This window comes from Podarcis muralis, chromosome 2 (genome assembly GCF_964188315.1).
Source record: "Podarcis muralis chromosome 2, rPodMur119.hap1.1, whole genome shotgun sequence".
NCBI lineage: Eukaryota > Metazoa > Chordata > Lepidosauria > Squamata > Lacertidae > Podarcis > Podarcis muralis.
The window spans coordinates 30,821,434-30,840,232 of record NC_135656.1 but is presented as its reverse complement, the minus strand read 5'-3'; the positions used below and the strand labels follow the sequence as shown (position 1 = coordinate 30,840,232).

General features: G+C 45.6%; 1 protein-coding gene across 5 annotated transcripts in view; it reads right to left on the bottom strand.

Annotated features, from left to right (window-relative positions):
* CYTH1 (cytohesin 1) overlaps positions 1-18,799 on the bottom strand; it is a 57,771-nt gene that overhangs the window by 22,870 nt on the left and 16,102 nt on the right. Inside the window, exon 1 of one of the 5 annotated variants that reach the window (XM_077924111.1) lies at positions 15,474-15,563. The exons of 2 other annotated variants lie outside the window; for them this stretch is intronic. In XM_077924111.1, coding sequence (XP_077780237.1) covers position 15,474 — 1 coding nt within the window. In that variant the 5' untranslated portion in view covers positions 15,475-15,563. Of the gene's footprint in view, positions 1-2,552; positions 2,723-15,473; positions 15,564-18,799 lie in introns of those variants that run through there. 2 more of the 5 variants (XM_028715313.2, XM_028715350.2) reach the window with 2 other exon arrangements.

Below are 18,799 nucleotides of genomic sequence, written 5' to 3'. Positions count from 1 at the left end.
AATGAAGGAATCTCTTTTGCCCCATGTGGGGCTCAAACCCACAACCCTGAGATTAAGAGTTTCATGCTCCACTGACTGAAACCAGTGGCTTCACCTTGCTCCACCCCCATCAGACTAGACGATAAGGCTGATTGTTGAATAACTACATGCGAGGGGGAAGTGCAGGCGACATTCTAGGGAGGACAACTGGTCTGCATGAAATCCAAGAGACCAAGGAGTAATCAAGCTGAGTGCACCCCGCTGAACGCTATCCAGCATCTCCATGGTCCTCTTTGGTGCGCAGGCATTCTGAATCACAGCGCATGTAGTCTGCCATATCCTGTCGAGTTGGCAATTCTAGGCCCATGCCCCTCCAATGACTCCAGCGGAGCCATCCAAACCCTGGCTCTTTGGTTACAGAAACAGGTTTCTCATAAAAGGTTGCATTAGCAAGATGGATGGCAAGAAGAGCCATCATTGTGGCCTTGTAAACAGGCAAAAACTCACAGAGGTGAAATGCTACAAATACCAATGTGTTCTCCACACACACCCTCCACTGGCCCATGCCTCCTTTCTGCATTATTGGCTCCATGTTTCCTCCTGAATTCTGCATGTCCCTGTTCAAAGACGCTGGCAGTTGGTTTTGTCAACGGAAAAGGCTGGGATTTTTTGATTAATTGGGAGGAGAAAGTGTGTAAGCGACCCTTGTTCCTGCTATTGCTATCAAGATGCAATAAAGCAGCTGACTGCCACATTCACATGGGCCTTCTTTATTTCGTAGATCGTTTGACCACAGTCAAATAATAGGCAGTCAATTGACTGGTAACTGACTGGTCGATTGACCTGAGTCCCAACTCCAACTAAGTCAATGCTACAGGTAAACAGTGGGGCTGGTAATTAGGAGAAGATGTTATGAAGGAGGGGCTGGGGTGTGTGTCTATTTATGTGCCTCCATAAGTACAGAGAAACACTAATAAGCAAAGGCACTCTGGGCTTAGTCCAAGCAAAATACCTGAGTAAATGACTTCCAATCAGCTGGATGGGTATTGCAGGTGGGAAGGCAGAACTCCCCAATGAGCAATGATTTATCCACCCATCAGCACAAACCCTGACTGCTCTAACCACTACCACTTACTCTCTTCCCAGAAGACCAAGCAATAAGGGCTCCAACACCTGAAGCTATCAAAAAGAAAAACATTTTTTAACAATTCATTCAAAACATTTGTAACCCATTCTTCGGCTGGAAATGTTCCCAGAGTGACTTACAAATCAATGAAAGCAACACAGTCCCTGCCTGCCATCCGGCTTACGGTCTAAAAAGGCATGGTGCAAAAGGAAAGAAGGGAAGGGGGAGCGGGATGGAGAAGAGGAAAACAAGCAAAGACTGGTGCAAAATTCTCAAAACATGCTTTTAGTGTGAATTGTGTTTATTTTATCTATTTTATGAAACGGTCTGCTTTGCTTTCATCCAATGCTGTTGTCTGGGTTGCAAGTAAGAGTGCAGTTCTACCCCACCTGTGGGTCAAATGCATCTGAGCTCAGTCTGAAGAGAGCTTTGGTCTGCAAGAACGGGAAACCCTCGCTTGAAGGAACCCCCTTGCCCTATATGTCAGCCCCAATGGGAGTCCTACTCAACTCCCAGAGACGGTGCTGTCCTCTACACCCCCTACCAAAGCATATGCAGGGGGATGTGTCGAAACAGGAAACAGTAAGCAGAATCACACTAACATTATTCTAAGACAAGGATGTTAGTGGGTTACTTCTATCCTTCTCATTTGTGTGCTCTTTCAGGGCCAACTCCCCCTCTTCCTCCCCTCCGCACCCCACCAAAAAAATTAGAAGCTTGAGCTTCTAATTTCTTCTTTTTTCCAGGTCCACCGGCTGCTTGACCCACAAGAGGGACTCTCTTTGCCCCTTGGGCTCTTAATGCCCACCCACCAATTCAGACACTTGGCTGGCTGCCAATATAGAGTGCCCCCCCCCTTTGACAGCCACCACTCTAAGCAGCATTTCCCCTTTCTTAGTGCCTATCTACTCTCTGAGGAGGGCAATGGCAGCCCATAATGAGGATGATGGTGGTGGCATCTACCCCCACCCAATATCAGCCACTTCTGTACACCTTTCAGTTAGGGGCCCTTGACTTAAACAGCCCTGGAGTAGAAGCATGGCATTCCCACCCTGGTGAAATCACTCTCTTCCCTCCTCTCCTGCAGACACTTTGGGAAAATCCAGTCCATGCATAAACATGGGCCCAAAGGAAGGCAGGAGCAACAACACACAGTGCCTTCCCCCTCCCCTCCATAATCTGCTGGGGAGCCAGAAAAACGGGCAGGCAGGGGAAGCACAGCATGCTGGTGGACGGGGCAGAAAGGAGTGCAGCACCAGGCATGGCTATGACAGAAAGGCCAGGCACATGGTGCTCGGCATGGAAAAGGCAGTGGCACATGGCACCAAATGCAGCCATGAGGGACCAAGCAGCACACAAGAGGGGGGGGGGCAAACAGGAGCAGAGAATTCCCCTTTGCAAACATAATACACAGGGGGAGAGAGGGAGAGGAGGGGGAGAGACTTACCCCAGGCTGCCGCCCAGCTCTTTCTGCCCACTGTCAAAGTAAGCCCTGTGACACACCATCAGTGCGCTAGTAGCCCATGTGCTGGGGAGCCCAGCCCTGTCAAGGAGAAGGGGCTGTGTCTCGGCCTCCTCTCATTCTGCTCAGCTGAGCTCCTCTGCTCGTGCTGCCTTCCGTGGAGGATGACAGCTTTGGAACCCCGCCCACCTGCCGAGGCCTGGGGATTAACCCCTGCCTGTCCAGGCTGCAGCACAGGGAGGGCATGTGTGCAGGACATTTGCACACGAAGTGGGAGCAAGCAGCAAATACGTGGAAATATGAGTATCAGAAGCAGTTACACACACACACACATATCTGGGTGTGATATTATGAGTTTCTAGCAGAATTACATGCTCAAGGAGGAAATGCTGTTCAGCCTCTAAGGAAGATGCGTCTTTTTCCCTTACTGCCTTTCTCGTCTTCTCAGGACCCTAAAACAGATGCAAAAGTTGCAGCCACACAGATGTTATTCTTAGCGCCTCACTCAGAAGCAATTCATTGTTTCTCTCATTGTCAAGCATGCCAGAAACAAGGGCAGCACTCTTGCATCACAACATGCACACTCTCATAGTTTAATGCAGCTGAATAGGTGTTTAATCTTAGGCGCACGCACACACGCGCGCGCACACACACACAGAGGTTTCTGATACCACAGACTTAAATATTGGAGAATTCAGCTTTTACCCATGGCATGGTGAAATCTGATCTTAGTTTCCTATAAATTAAGGTTATTTAAGCTAAACTTATTTCTTGTTAAGTTTTGTAAATTTAAGGTTGCATCAACTTCATCTGCTTTAATTTTCATTCTCTTTAAAGGATGCCCCTGCATTACTTGTTCGTACCTTCATCCTTCATAGCATGTGCTTTTATACCAGACAACATTACTTCCTCGCCTTGCATTCTGCCTTAATGAGAGATGCCTTCTCTGAAGTTTTGGGCAAGTTTTCTACGGATCAGACATCCCATCTGCTTTTGTGGTAGCGACTTGTTAAATGTGCTACACAGCCAGGCATTTTATCATTCCCATTCTTAATTATACCAGGTGGTTTCCTTAGTACCTGTGAAAATCTTTGTAATTCATTAACACTTTATAGGTGTTCTCTTTCAAAGCCCTGCCCGCCCAGCAGCACAACTGCTCTTCTCCATGCCAGAAGGGGACCAGTGTACCATCATCATCCACTGCCTGTTTGAAGGAAAAGATGCTCCTCCACAACAACATCCCTTTCTTCTTAATCCTCACAATTCCCCATGTCTTAGTAGGACATGTTTAATTTTTCAAGTTTCAGGTGGAGATGCTAAAAAGTTGTAACATGACTTGGGAATTCAAAACATATTTTGGTTTAAATTAATATAATTTAGTTCTGCTTGGTAAGTAAATGCATGTAAAACTGCGTAGAAATCATTAAACTGATTGCCAAGTAATAATATTAATATCAATAATACTATTATATTAAATTTATTATTATTAAGCATTACCTAATATTTAAATAAGGTAAAATTAAAATTATTTGGTTTTCCAAAAGCAGTTCATGTGCTTCTTCATCAAATGTAGACTTAACAAGCTAAATGTTGCCCGATCACAAAAATAGTAGATTTGAATTCCTCATACACAAAACCATATTTTTAAGGAACCCCCCCAAATTTGCAGAAATTAAGTTTCACCCCCTAAAATGACACACCCTAATGTCCTAACCTTGCTTATGAGAGTCTGCAAGCATAGGGATTGAAATGGGGGGGGGTGAATTTTCAGAGAGGGCATTGACTTTTCAGAGGGGGTTGAGAACTAAGGGGAAAGACCCCTCATCGCAGGTAAATGTGGGTTCAGCTGTGTGGCATTTTAGTTTTTTTTTAAATTTCACATTCATGGCCACTTCATTATATTTAGCTATAGTCACATGCTTATTTTCTTGTGATTTTGCATAGCTTCTGCTAATCTTTTCAGAAGCCTCTTGTGAATCTGATATGTAGTTCCATACCTTTGACTGATGTACTCATTCATTCAGAAGATCAGGCGGAATATGGCATTATATTTAGTGATGGGAAACAACATGTTGACCTGGAGTTGCTGTGTTTGAAAAGGTGCCAAATATTAATTCCTATTCTGTTCATTCTAGGAAACATAGCACCAAAGTAAGGTTGAAAGTCACATTTTTCAAAATAGAGAATGACAGCACTGCATCTGGAAAATTGATTTTGGGGTGGAGCTTTCAGGTGTGGTGTTTATGCCCCCAAAAGATTTAGAATGCTGTGCTAAACTCTTCAGATTCTCATTGCAAGAAAATAACTTCCATGCACTTTGATGCTTGCCCATGTGTTTTCAAATTCAGTACTTTCCTGCAGCTTAGTGAGCTAGAAAGCCTACAGACTCACTAGTAATGGAGTTCCACTTTGAGAAAGCCCCATTAGAATTCAGCACTGGCAGTCCCATTAGATTTGTTCCACTTTTCCATTTTCTCCTCCATTTCAGACCAAACTCCCTGGAGCAGCAGTGGAGAAGCAATGATGTGTGACTGGAGGGGTCCAAAGGGAGTTGCAGTCCAGCAACATCTGGAGAGTCACCATTTCCCCATCCTTCCTCTAGAGGAGCTTCTTCACGCAAAGTCTGAGAGCTCAGGGTCCTTCTGACACATTCCTCACTTTTATGCCACCTCTTCTAAGGCCTGGTTTGGTGCCTTTAAGCTAGCACTTCCTTCAGGCTCTCCCAGCACAAGCTTCCCTAGCAGATGCTAAATCTCCATTATCCTAAGCTCACAGCAACAGCACAAACCGATGCATGTGTGTTCAGAAGTTAAGTACTGCAAAGTTCAGTAAGTCTTACTCCCCAGCAAATGGGTATGGAGTACCTCAGTGGCGCAATTTCTCAAAAGGCCTCTCCTCCTCCAAAATGCCCTAAGAGCAAACTGTCCCAAGATGCAGTGCATTCAGATTATGTTCCCAAGATCGGTTCCCCCCTGTTGTGACACCAGACCTACATATAGGTATCCGTCTCTTCTGCTTCTGGCATTGCTTGAACCTCTTTCCTAATCCTAGTTGCAGATTAAGGTTCTGAACCCCAAAAGTTTTTTTGTTCCTTTGATTTCTCCCATGAAGCCCTGGACTGGAATCCGAAATATCTTCAACCTAATCCGGGAATTTTAAACACCACACACAGACCCTCCTGGTGCCGCCTCTTCATAACAAGCACTTCTCTCCCCACTGCCCCCTTGCATACGCAAGGGCATCCCTCCCCACAAACCTTGAAAACAAGGGTTGATTCATCCCACTCCCCAAATCACGGCTACATAAATACAACTTAGCTAACAAGATATGACAGCGTCTTCAAGAACCAGTGTCCTTGTCAGTGACACTTTGTCATTCCACTGATGCATGGCAAGATCCACAAGGCAGCCCACAACAGCAGGCAACAATGGCGAACAAGCAAGAGGAACATGTGGCCAATTCCACAGAGCAGTGTTGTGGCTGCCCCTTTAAACTCAGCACATGGCAAGCCATTTGTATCCTGCAGCTCATCACAGAGAACACGGTATTTTTACCAGCACACCAAAGGAAAATACAAGGCTCAGTGGTAGAACAACTGCATTGCATGTAGAAGGACCCATGTTCAAAGCTTGGCATCTTCTGGCCGGCTGGGAAACGACTCCTATGTGAAATCCTGGAGAGCCACCACCAGTCAGTGTGATGCAGTCCAGTGGTTCCCAAACTTCTCTCTACCAGTGCCAGATTAAACCCTGGGGAGGCCCCTAGGAAGTCGAAATATTGGGGGCTCCCTCTCAAATTACCTCCCAAGACATTTTTGTAATCTTCTTTCAAGATCAAACCAATATTATTTTGACCTGTTGTCGCAGGGCCCATAGGCTAGTGCCTACTCTGCCTATTTGGTAATCTGGCACTACTCTCCACCCTCAACAACCAAATGGAAATTGCCAAAGGTCCCAGGGAATCACAATGATTTTTCTGCCTGTTGTAACAATTGCGATGCACTGTGCTAGATGCTGTATGATTTTTAACTGCATTTCTATTGCTTCTTTTATTTCTTATATTGCATTTCATTGTATCACAACTTGAATGTCATAATCAACATATTTAATGTGGGCGTGCCGCAGTTAAACCTGTAGCAAGTGAAATGTACAACTCTACATTATTTCCCCTGTTTACCCCCTGCCTCCCCTTCTCTTGTATCCTCGCTCTCTCTCTCTTTTTACTGTAGGATCCTTGAGACAAAGCAAGATCAAACCAATATTATTTTGACCTGTTGTCGCAGGGCCCATAGGCTAGTGCCTACTCTGCCTATTTGGTAATCTGGCACTACTCTCCACCCTCAACAACCAAATGGAAATTGCCAAGGGTCTCAGTGAACCACAATGATTTTTTTGCCTGTTGTAACAATTGCGATGCACTGTGCTAGATACTGTATGGTTTTAACTGTGTTTCTATTGCTTCTTTTATTTCTTATATTGCATTTCATTGTATCACAACTTGAATGTCATAATCAACATATTTAATGTGGGCGTGCCGCAGTTAAACCTGTAGCAAGTGAAATGTACAACTCTACATTATTTCCCCTGTTTACCCCCTGCCTCCCCTTCTCTTGTATCCTCGCTCTCTCTCTCTTTTTACTGTAGGATCCTTGAGACAAAGGACTTGTCTTCTTGTACTCTGTAAACCACCACACACACTGATGGGTTTATAAGGGAAAGAAACAAACATGCAACAGAAATTCCATGCTCTCCCCTCATCCACACAAAGTCAAGTGAGGGTAGGGAACTCTCCTGCCTTAAGGCAGTGAAACTATAGAACCGGACTCATGAATGCCAACTGTCCAATCCCAGGAGATCTCGTGTGTACTAAAGGCAGTGGCTGAGGTTACGAGAAATTCCAGATACCATCAGTTTCCTGCATGTGTGCGCAAGAAATTTAACCCTTAGGATTACTCTCCCTGTTACATCATCAGGTGCCTGCAGGGTGGTGGAAGCTTGACTTGACACCCTTGTCTCTCTCTCTGCTCTTACTCTGGCCCCTCATAAGAAATTACTGCCTTGACACCATAAGACTCAGTGGAGCCAAGGCAGTTAAACTCATATCACAGACTGGGAGCAAGGATAAGATGGCACCCCACAAGTTATCCTGTAAATTTCCAGCAGCTTCCCCCACTCAGATGTTGGCTGGGGCTGATGGGAGTTCTAGTCCAAATGATCTGGAAGGCACCAGGTTGGACAAGCTAATTTAAGACCACAAGAGCCAGTTATCCTCTGGCATTCGCCACAAGAAGCAAGGCAAGGCAGTCCATTAAGGACTTCCCCCCAAACTCAGGATCTATCCCTTAGAACAGCAGAGCTTGTAAGGGTGGGAGAAAGGCACCTGACAAGGCATGGAGACAAGCCCTTTCTATAGTGCACCACTCAACAGGTATGTTTGCTCCAGAAGTTCTCCTCAAGGCAGGTTCCTTCAATGAGCGCTCCATTTCTGGGTACCGTTACTGGGAAGCTGAAGAGAGGTTCACTTCCTAGCAAGGCTTAAGCAGACATTAAGATGAAGGCTGCAAATGACACACATCTTGTGGGAACAGATCCATGCAGTGGGATGCTCTGCAGCCTGCCATTTTAAGTTGCACAGTAAATTTGCTCGCAAGGAAGCAGCAACCCTGACTACAGAAGGCAAGGATGTTTTACTAACAATTCCTGTGTGGCTCCTTGCAGATAATGGGCTTGGCACCAAAAAGCAACACAACATGTTCTGAGGAGGAGGGATAACTTGTTCCAAAACCGAAACAGGGTGTTGCACACACACCCTTATGCACACAAAAAACCCCATAGTAGGCACCACAGGGAATCCATGTGCCACATTTGCCTCCTGGCTTCAAGGGTTTTGGCGACTGGTTCATGGTAAGCAACTGTGAGATTCCACCCACAGAAATCCTATCATGGCAGAGAGGGATTTATATCCTTCTCCCTGTAATCACAGACGCTACTCAGCACCAGCTTCATGACATGATGCCCACACTTGCCCAACATTACACTTGGGCTCCTTGCTAACAAAGATAAAGGATTATGTTCAAGTAAGTCAACTACTCAGAGTAAAACCTTTAAAATTAACAAACCTATGTTAGTCATGCCCATTAAGTGTAATGGGTCTACTCTGAGTAGGGCTAGCATTGAATACCACTCATGTAACATCTGGGCAAGCATTTTAACTTGCCAGGTGGAACGAGTCCCCATTCTCCTCCCCCTGTGTGCTGTTCCAAGGGTTTTCTTGCTCGCCTGAGCCAATTTCAGGGGACGGGGGCGGGGGGGGGGAGGAAAGGAAGGAAAGCCCCAAGCAGAAGTTATTGTGCAGGGCTTCTGCTGATGGGGCTCATTAAATGAATCCCACTCAAAGGCTCCACAAGCAAGTAACACCATATACTCAGGCAAGAAGACTACATCCTCTGTGGGAAGTCTAAAGCAGCGGCAGCATATAAAGTTATCAGATGTTTCACATTGTGGGTGGCACTAAACATCCCCACAACTCACACATGGACAAGTAACCTTGCAGCTCAACAAATGTGCCAGATCTGTAGGCTTCAGGTGAGCTTCTGCAACGCCAAGGACTAAACACTGCTGGCAGCATCACTGTAAAAGCTCCAACAAAGAGAACTGATGGCATTCATAACCACAGAAAAAAAGGTACTTATAGAGGCCATCAGATGCAAAGAGTTCCTTAAACCAATGCCCAAGGTAAACTCACATGGGTCTTGAAAGCAAAAAGTCAGCATTTAATAAGGGCTAGGGGCTTAGAAAGTGCAAGTTAGGATCTTTGCCGCAGATTGTGAAACATACTCTGTGACCAGTAAAAGACCCATTATAAAAAAGGCCTTTGCTTACTGGACTATAATTTGCATTGTGGTTGTTGTTTTAAGGGTGAATGAAATGTAGAAAACGAGTCATTCCTAAGTGCCTTGATTCAGCAGAACCACAAATCCCAATGGCTATTGGGCAAATCCTCAATGCTCACTCTTCACTGCAGAGGAGACAAAAGCACTGCTGATGTTAATGCAAGAGACACTGCCGCAATGTTTGGGACCGCTGCCTTTCACCCATCATTGAGTGCACACTGGTCTCGTCAGTTTCAGGCAGCGTGGGAAGAGTGTGCATGGCCAGGTAAATGCACCCCAAGAGGAAACCGGAGTTCTAAAGCGCCATGCTACATGGAGAGCAGCTGTCAAGGTAAAGACTAAGCCAGAAGTGAGGGAGGCTCCACATTGCACAGAACGCAGGCAGAGACCCCTTGCCATAAGCAAGCTGGCCAGCAAAGGTGGAAATGCATGTTGCTGTTCCAAGACTGATTGATTTGGCTCTAAATTGCACTTCTAGACTCCACACCCACACCAAATAAGTGGCCCACTCTTTGATAAACCACAAAAGCTCTATTTCATTAAAAAAAAAATCCATGCTCTGCTGGAAGAGCCCTTATCTGATGATGTAAAAAATCCAGACTGAATTACTCAAGGGAGAAAGTTTGGGATAAGAGAGAAGCCACAAGACTAAGTTGGAAGAACACTGATAGTGTTGCAATAAAAACAAGTGAGCAAACTCAGTCCCACGCTAGGAAAGGATTTCTTCTTTGGACTTGCATGGGCTCAGAGTTATGTTGAGCTCCAAGCCTAGAAGGAAACTATTTCCCAGGGCTCATGGTCACCCTAAGGCAGGCATGGCCTAACTTGGCCCTCCAGCTGTTTTGGGACTACAACTCCCATCATCCCTAGCATACAGGACCAGTGGTCAGGGATGATGGGAATTGTAGTCCCAAAACAGCTGGAGGGCCAAATGCCTGCTCTAAGGGTTCATCAGTTGACCAGGAAAACATTATAACTGAATGGTCAATTGACCACTTCATTAGGACATAGGAAGGTCTATCAAGCAGGACCATTGGTCTACCTAGCTTAGAAGTATTTACAGTGAGTGGGTTTCTCCAGGGTTTCAAACAAGAGTCTCTCCAGGTCTCACCTGGAGATTCCCTGGCCGTACTTGTTTACTTTTAAAGCTTTGGTGGATTTCATTCTCAAAGTTAAAGGTCTTTTAAAAACACACTTGACAATTATTTGACAATACAATGAACTCCCCATTTGTGCGTGGGTTGTGTTCCAGGTCATTGTGCGCATCAGCGATTGTGCGTAAACTCATTCCGCCCCCTTCTGAGGCCAAAAGCAGTGCACGTGTCAGCTGTTGTGCATCAATCAGACACACACAAAATGGTGGCCACCTGTATCTGATTGGTCGTGTGTGTGTGTGTGTGTGTGTGTGTGTGTGTGTGTGTAAGAGAGAGAGAGAGAGAGGGGGGGGGGGAGAGAATGAATGAATGACTGGTCAACATGTTCAACCCTCTCTCCAAACATGCTTCCCACTCATCTGGATTCACATGTGGCTCAGGGACAGCCATGTTAAACACTCTTGCTCTCAAGGTGGTGCCCAGAGAAAGTAGAGAAGCCCTGCCCTAAGTGCGGGGGAAGCAGCCTGTTGCCTCATTAAATCCACGTGCTTTTCTCCCAGCACCCTCCCTGGTGCCCAAGGGCTGAAGCGGAACTGAAAAGGGCAGGAGAGGTATTTTGGGAGAGACGCATGCCGGAGCATGCCGCTCAGGGCGCTGCCAACAGAAACTCCTGCTTTTCAAGTACAGCGAGACTGGGCCTCTCCCGGCTGAGAGCAGGAATAGGGCACTTCACCAAAAATGTGCTCCTAGTGAGCCAGGATGTGCTCCTAGTGAGCCAGGAGCTCAAAGCACTCTTCAACTCTCACTAGTATTATCAGAACCAGGGCTTTTTTTCAGCTGAACTCGCCAGAATTCAGTTCCAGCACCTCTCAGGTGGTGGCCATAGCCATTCCAAGAGAACGAGGGAGGTGTTCCTGGTGAGTTCCGGCACCCCTTTTTCTAGAAAAACAGCACTGATCAGAACACTAGTCAGTTATCACTGCGACATGGAAGGCCACGTTCTGAAGAACTCACCCCATGTTTATATATTTATTAAAGTTATATTCCGGACTCACTCCCAGAGGAGAACACGATGAGAGATAAAACAACAAAAACTTATTTTAAAACAATTCCAATACAGATGCAGGTTGGGAAAGATCAGTTTTAAAAGGTTTAATGAAAGAGGAAGGTGCGTACTTCTGTACAACATCCAACTTGACCATGGCTCCCCACAAATGAAGCCTTTAGCGGTCGCCACCACTAAACACAACGCACCCAACCACCCAAAGAGGGGGCCCGGGAGTTCCCCACCCTGCGCCGCTCTCACCGTTCTCCATCCTGAGCACCATGCTGCCAGCAGCAGAGAGATGTTGCAGACCACTGTCTCTGTCCGTTCCACAGTTACGTGCTGTTCGGCTGGGTAGACACCTGAGTCTGACTTGCTGTCTGGCTGCGGCTTCCTGGAATGAGTCAAGTCTTGTCCCAGCCAATGGGCGGCCCTTGCCTTGGAGGATAGGCGTCATTACAGTCCTGGCCTGGCGTAACTGAGATAACCAGCAACGCCCTGTTCCTGTGCTGATCCCACAGCCTCCGGAGGGCCGTTAACCCCCTCATGCTCTGGAGGCAAGGAGGAAACTACAGCTTGACGGATGTAAACACTAGCTGGCATGATCTGTGTGGGGTGGGATAGGAGAAAGAACCCCTCCCAAGTCTGCAGCAAAGGGTGGGGAATCACAAACTATTACGCACATTTGAGTGCAGAGCCAGTGTGGTCCATTGTGTCAAGACTAGGGCTGAGAAAAGACTGGCTGAAATTTCTGTGAAGCCCCTTGAAGCTTGCTGGCAGAGGAGAGAAGAACCACAAAGTGTGCCCCCTTGAAAAAGTGGTTTATTAATGCAGTGAAGAAAAGCATGTTATAAATGCTTTTAGTCTACCAGGAGAACTGTTATTAGACCATCCACAGGCCCAGTCGTTCCTGAAAACAGCTTTTGAATCCTCAGGTCATGTTACAATTTTTTAGCACCCCTCACTTTTGGAATTTGAAACTTTAAAAATTCCCCAGCATGGTAACTATTCTTCATTTGTGGCATGTGGTGTTTTGTTTTGAATGACATTTATTCAAAACAGGGGCTCCCAAACTGAAGTCCGTGAGCTTCGTTCAGGTAGTCTGCACTGTGTCTGGATTTGTGGCTGGCGATGGGAGGCAGCAAATCCATCACATAAAATATTCCGACAGATTTTAAATTGTATTTTTACTGCTTCTTTTATTTTTACGTTGCGTTCTATTGTATTACAATTTGAATTCTTCAAAATGCTCTAAAACACAATACATAAGAAATGAAAGGAGCAATAAAAATATAATTAAAAACCATGCAGCATCCAGCACAGCACATTTATGTGTGTGTGTGTGTGTGTGTGTGTGTGTGTGTGTGTGTGTGTGTGGTCATTTCAAGCAAAAGCAGAAAAGCATTACAGTACAGACGACTGCAAGGGTAAGAACATTACTGGGAATGAACATGTGACATGACAGAATCTAGCACAGCACATTACAATTGCTACAACAGGTAGAAAAATCTTGAAGTGGTCTACCCAAGACCCTCAACCAATTTCAAGTGGTCCATGGAAATCAGGAACCACTGCCTTGCAGAATGGCTAGTAACTTGCTATTCAAACCCAAGTTAAAGTAAAGGGCAGCTAATTCCATCCAGTTTAGGCCTCACTGGCATTCATAGGTCTGTTGGACACATTTGCACACATTTTTGTGAACACCGTATGCGTAAAATTCACACTATTGTGTAAAATGCACACTTTTTCAATGCTTTTCAGTTCACTCACACACACCACCCCCACGACGCTTGTATTTGCATGCACACTTTTTCAGCACCGAAAATGCACTGTAAGATGTGGGGAAGTGTGTAACAGAACACCACAGATAAGAGCTGGCCATGTGCTGCCCTCTGCTGATAATAAAAAGGCATTGGCCCAAGCGGGGGTCACATTTGTCTTTTAACCCATCAAGCCAGTAGAGGACTGCAGAGAGAACTCCTTCCTGAAAACAAACTCATGAACCATTACAAATAATCTCTCTGCTACCACCTCTACCCCAGACTGCAAAAAGCAATTACACACATTTATGGTCCAGTAACTATATGACTGCAGCTTACTCCTTGCACTCTAGGGCTTCTGCAAGCTGTGTCTGAGCACATATGTGAATCACTGTAAAATCACCCTGCAATTTTTGCTGGGCAAGTCCCAGATTTTACATTTTAAAAGAAAGCATCATACCCAGACAGCTGCCCAAAGGCAGACAGGAGGGCACCTAGACTAAAAGAATAGGTGGGAAAGCCCTGGCTCAATAGAGTGCCAATTAGTAAGTCAAGCAAATGCATAGATTCCCAAAACACAATAACGCATTTTCTCCCTGAGGGCCTTAGAAAGGAGGGACATGGTGATGCTCCAAGTCTTCTCCATCATTGCTGATTTATTCACACATCTTCACATTCCCAATCTGCCCAAAAACTTCATCCAGTTCACTCCACACAATAGGGCTGGCTGGAACGAAGCTTTGTAAGACACACAGCTCCCCAAATGCAGTTGCAAACCAGAAGTGGTCAAACTGTAGCTGAGGAAATCATACACAGCTGTAGAGCCATTCAAAAAGTTGCTCCCAGGCAGTTCAAGAATCGAATCAGAAGTTAATGAATAAACCTTTTGGTTCCCTGGGAAGAGGGATTGACTGTTAAACCTCTACTCTGAGGACTATAGCTCTGTAAGGGGAATAGGGCCCTCTTAACAACTCTCAGCACCCTCAACTAACTACAGTTGCCAGGATTCTTGGGGGAAGCCACGACTGTATAAAGTGGTATGATCCCGCTTTAAATGTACAGTGCAGTTGGGGACCTAATCTGTATGCCTAGAGGAAGGGTAGGGGTATTTCAGTCCACGGTGGAGGGGGACAAATGTGGCTTTCTGGGCCTCTTTATCCATCCCTCATCAGGTTTCTCCCCAGACCACACACGTCACTGGCCACACACTGCAGCAGTGGTTCCCTATTTATATCCCACACAGGATACGGGGGTCTTGGTGGCCCACTTACTGACTTTCCTGCCTGCTGTAGCAATTGTATTTCTACTGCTTCTTTTATTTCTTACACACTGTATTTTACTGCATTTCATAGAATTCATATTGCAATGCAATAAAATACAATATTATAATAAAAGGAGCAATAAAAAAGCTGTTAAAAATCAATAGGAGTATTTAACGCAATGGACTTGCCAATTGCCATCTTCAAGAGCAAATCCACAGAAATGCTGCAGACCACTTGGATGAAGCTCACAGACCACCAGTGATTCAAAGGTCACAGTTTGGGACCCCTGCTCTACATCAGCCTGGAGTGATTTTACCTGACTGGAAGCTGTCCTCCACTGTGGTAATACTAGCATGGCCAGAGATACCTGTGCATAAAAACCTCCGGCTTTAGCGCGGAGTCCCATACAAAGGGAAAATTCGCATCCACAGCCCTACCCACATCCGCCTCTGTTCCTGCCTACTACCAGCATGCAGCCTGCCCCTGAGGGAATGTGGCATTTGAGCTGAAAGACCTGGTCTAGCTAGGGAGAGAGGGTACAATGGCTTTTGTAAAGTTGTTTCTAGATTAAGAAACTTTGGAGTGCTCCTCTAGTTTAAATAGCGTCTGACAAGATCCGGCTGCCAACAAACTTTTGCCCGTCTCCTCCAAGTTGCCAGGCACAAACGGGTTCAAGGCACCACAAGAAGTTCCTGCTCTCAGCTGCTTTTGCGACCACATCCTGTTTTCCTAATGACAGTTGCCTCTCATTGCTGCATCAGATACGGTAAGACTTCAGTGAAGCCAGGAAAGGGGCTCCATTTCTAAGTCTGCCAGGCCCATTACTTTTGCAGAAGTGCAACCAATTCCTCACTTTTAAGAGGCAGACACACACAGGGCCCATCACCCCACTCCTCTTCACTCACAGCTGAGGCATAACAACAGCCCCAGCCATGCTTTGCCTGGAGCCACCTGGCTGTGCAGAGTACAGGCCTCGTTTCCATGGACACCATCTGGCTTCCGTTTCCCCCTCCCAGCTCCTGCCAAGGCAGAATCCCCTTCTGTTTGACTGTTGGGGATGGAGCTAGCAGCCATATGGGAAACGGCTCTCCCCAACGTCTGAAGAGGTGGGGAGAACAACACAACCAGCCCCTTGGGTTCCCCCTCACATACTTCATGACAAACTGCAGCTGTGCCCTGTTTGTAAGCCACTGGGCAATGGCAGAATTCCTCTCCCACTTTGGCAAGAGCTTGCAGGCTGCCAGCCATTACTCTGCAGTATCTAACCTACTGCCAGGCTGTATGGTAGAAATTCAGGCAGCTGTTGATACTTTGGTCCTACAAAAGAATGCCTAAGAAGAATGGATCTATCTTTTTGTGGGAGTGGAGGTGTATGCCTTTTCGCACAGGATACTTCATAAGGCAGAAGAAGAAAAAGGGAACTAGACCCCAAGCTTTCTGCCCTCCACAATTTAGCTGTCTTCCTCACCTGTAGAGTTCTGCATGGCTTTACAAGCTCACCCACCATGCTTTAGTCACTAATCTAGTATGCGATTTCACTTTCCACATTTTGTATTTTAGGAAATTCACTGTGAAGCAACAGGAATCAAAACCCTGTTCTGCACACCCACATATGGTATCTTCTAGACCAAGCGATTTCACCTTGGTTTGTTTTGCTAAAAATAAGCCTCAAAATCTTTAACCTAAACCCCAAGTTCTGAGGCCAGAATAAACATGATGCCCATCCAGACAATGCTGGACTGCAACTCCCATCATTCCTGACCACTGCCATGTTGCCTGGGTCTGGTGGAAGTTGCAGGTGGACAACATCTGGAGCAGTACTAGACAGAAGCTAAACTGGGATCTACTGGTAGGTCTAAGTGACATGCAGTAGACTACCAAGGATTTTTGACTCTGTGTTTTTGAACTTCCCACCCCCAAAAAGTTAGGCTGCTAATGAATTAATGCAAAGTATGGTTTCTATACATGTGAACAAGTCAATGAAAAATTATTCTTCGTTTTTTATCCTAAAACTCCAGGGTCAGCTTACAATTGCTGTTTGTTCTGTTTTACAATGCAATTAAAATAACAAACTTTGCCAATGAAAACAACTTGCATTCCTGTTTGGAGATAGCTGCAATTGTAGCAGGGGGTTGGTAGGAAAAGGTTTTCTATGTTGCTAGGCTTGCCTTTGACCACTACAGAGGTAAGCAGTCCTCATCAAGAAGTGAAACCCATAATGAAATAAAATGCAAATCTGCCACCTAAGCAGTGGTATTCTTGCCTTCATGGAATATTCAAACATATATGACAATGGTCAAATAAATAGGCAATCCACTGACCAGTGTACCAACCCTATGTCAGACTGAACAAGGGAAACAGCGAAACTAGATTTGTTGACCCAAGAAATAACAAGGACTGGGGTGATGGGAAAGGTCTGAAACAGCCATAATCCCTGGCTAGGTTTTATGAAGAATCCATCCATGTATTCACACTGCCTTCCATAAATACTAGGGGGCAGAAACTTGTTCTCTTTTTAAAAGGGGAAAATCAGGTTCTGAAAATTGTTGGGAAGAATACCAGATACAGAGGTACCTCGGGTTACATACGATTCAGTTTACATACGCTTCAGGTTACAGACTCCGCTAAACCAGAAATAGTACCTCGGGTTAAGAACTTTGCTTCAGGATGAGAACAGAAATCGTGCTCTGGCAGCACAGTGGCAGCAGGAGGCCCCATTAGCTAAAGTGGTGCTTCAGGTTAAGAACAGTTTCAGGTTAAGAACAGACCTCCGGAACGAATTAAGTACTTAACCCGAGGTAGCACTGTACTCTATTAGTTGTCCTTTACAGCTGCAGATCCCTAGACTGAACTCACAAGAACTACTCCCTGGGTCCAAGAACTCTACAGCAAAACTTTCAATACCAGAATGCAAGGAATAACAGAACCTGGGGCTGAGCCAATGAACCGGAGAACTCAATGTTACAGGCTTCAGTGCTAAGGCTGCTATATTCTCTCTGTACCTGAACCAACAGTCTCATACTGTGAAGCGGCTTTAATCCTGGATCATTCTATCTGGCCTGCCAGCCTCCCCGCCAACCTAAAACCACAAACCCTCATCAGACAAATCAGTACCCTCCACCCATCCTGTTGTCACACAGCAAGGAAGAAGAGACAGAAAACAAGCCGGTCTCATCAAGTGCCCATACATAGTAAGCTTGCTAATCTTTCTTTAGTAGAGGCTCTGTGCAACAGGCAGACATTCATTCCACAGGTGAAATTTTGCCCATTGTCAGTTTTCCATACTGGTGAAAACTGTAGTTGGTTTAACAGTTGCATGACTGTTGCATTCAGTATGCAGGTCTAGAAACACACCCCTCCCTCAAACCCCCTCCCAGGGTTACCCGATTTTGTTGCTGGCTCTGTTCAGTTTGTTTTGCTATTTTACTGTATGGAATAGATTTTACTGTAAGCTGCCTTGGTCAGGTTCTTCCTCCAGTAAGGCAGCTCATAGGGTGTGTTTTTTAATGCAAAAACGGGGTTGAGAATGGAATTGGCCTAAGGCCTCAGCAGCCGCCTTTGTGTAACACAGTCCTTTCCATTCATCATACTCCACAAGGCAGACACCAAACTGGCTGTCCAGAGTTTGTGACCCATTACAGGTGATGCAGTGGTTAGAGCTGGGGACCAGGGTTCAAATCCCAACTCGGCTTATGAAGTTTGCTGGATGACCTTGGGTCAGTTACAGTCTGTCCTACCTCACAGGGCTATCGTAAGGATAAATTAGAGAGGGGAAAATGAACCACGTAAACCACCTTGAGCTCCTTGGAGGAAGGGTGGGATATAAATGCAACTACAACAACTATGACAACTACAGCATATGCTCTTCCTCTAGGGAGGTCAAAAAGAGGTCACAGCCACAACCCCATTGCTAGGCATCAGCAAAATAATGATCTGCTCTCACGCACTTTAGAAAACCTACTTCAGATAATAAAAAAGAAATCTTCACAAGAATATGTGGAAAACACACACACCTCAACATGTATAAAGTTAGCACAAGTGACTCTTTCAGAAAATATACAAACACCGGGACGACATCTCCATGAGTAGGGCATGGGACTCTTAAATTCAGGGTTGTGGCCCATGTTGGGCAAAATGTTTATTTTAATTTATTTATTAAATCTGTATACCACCCTTCAT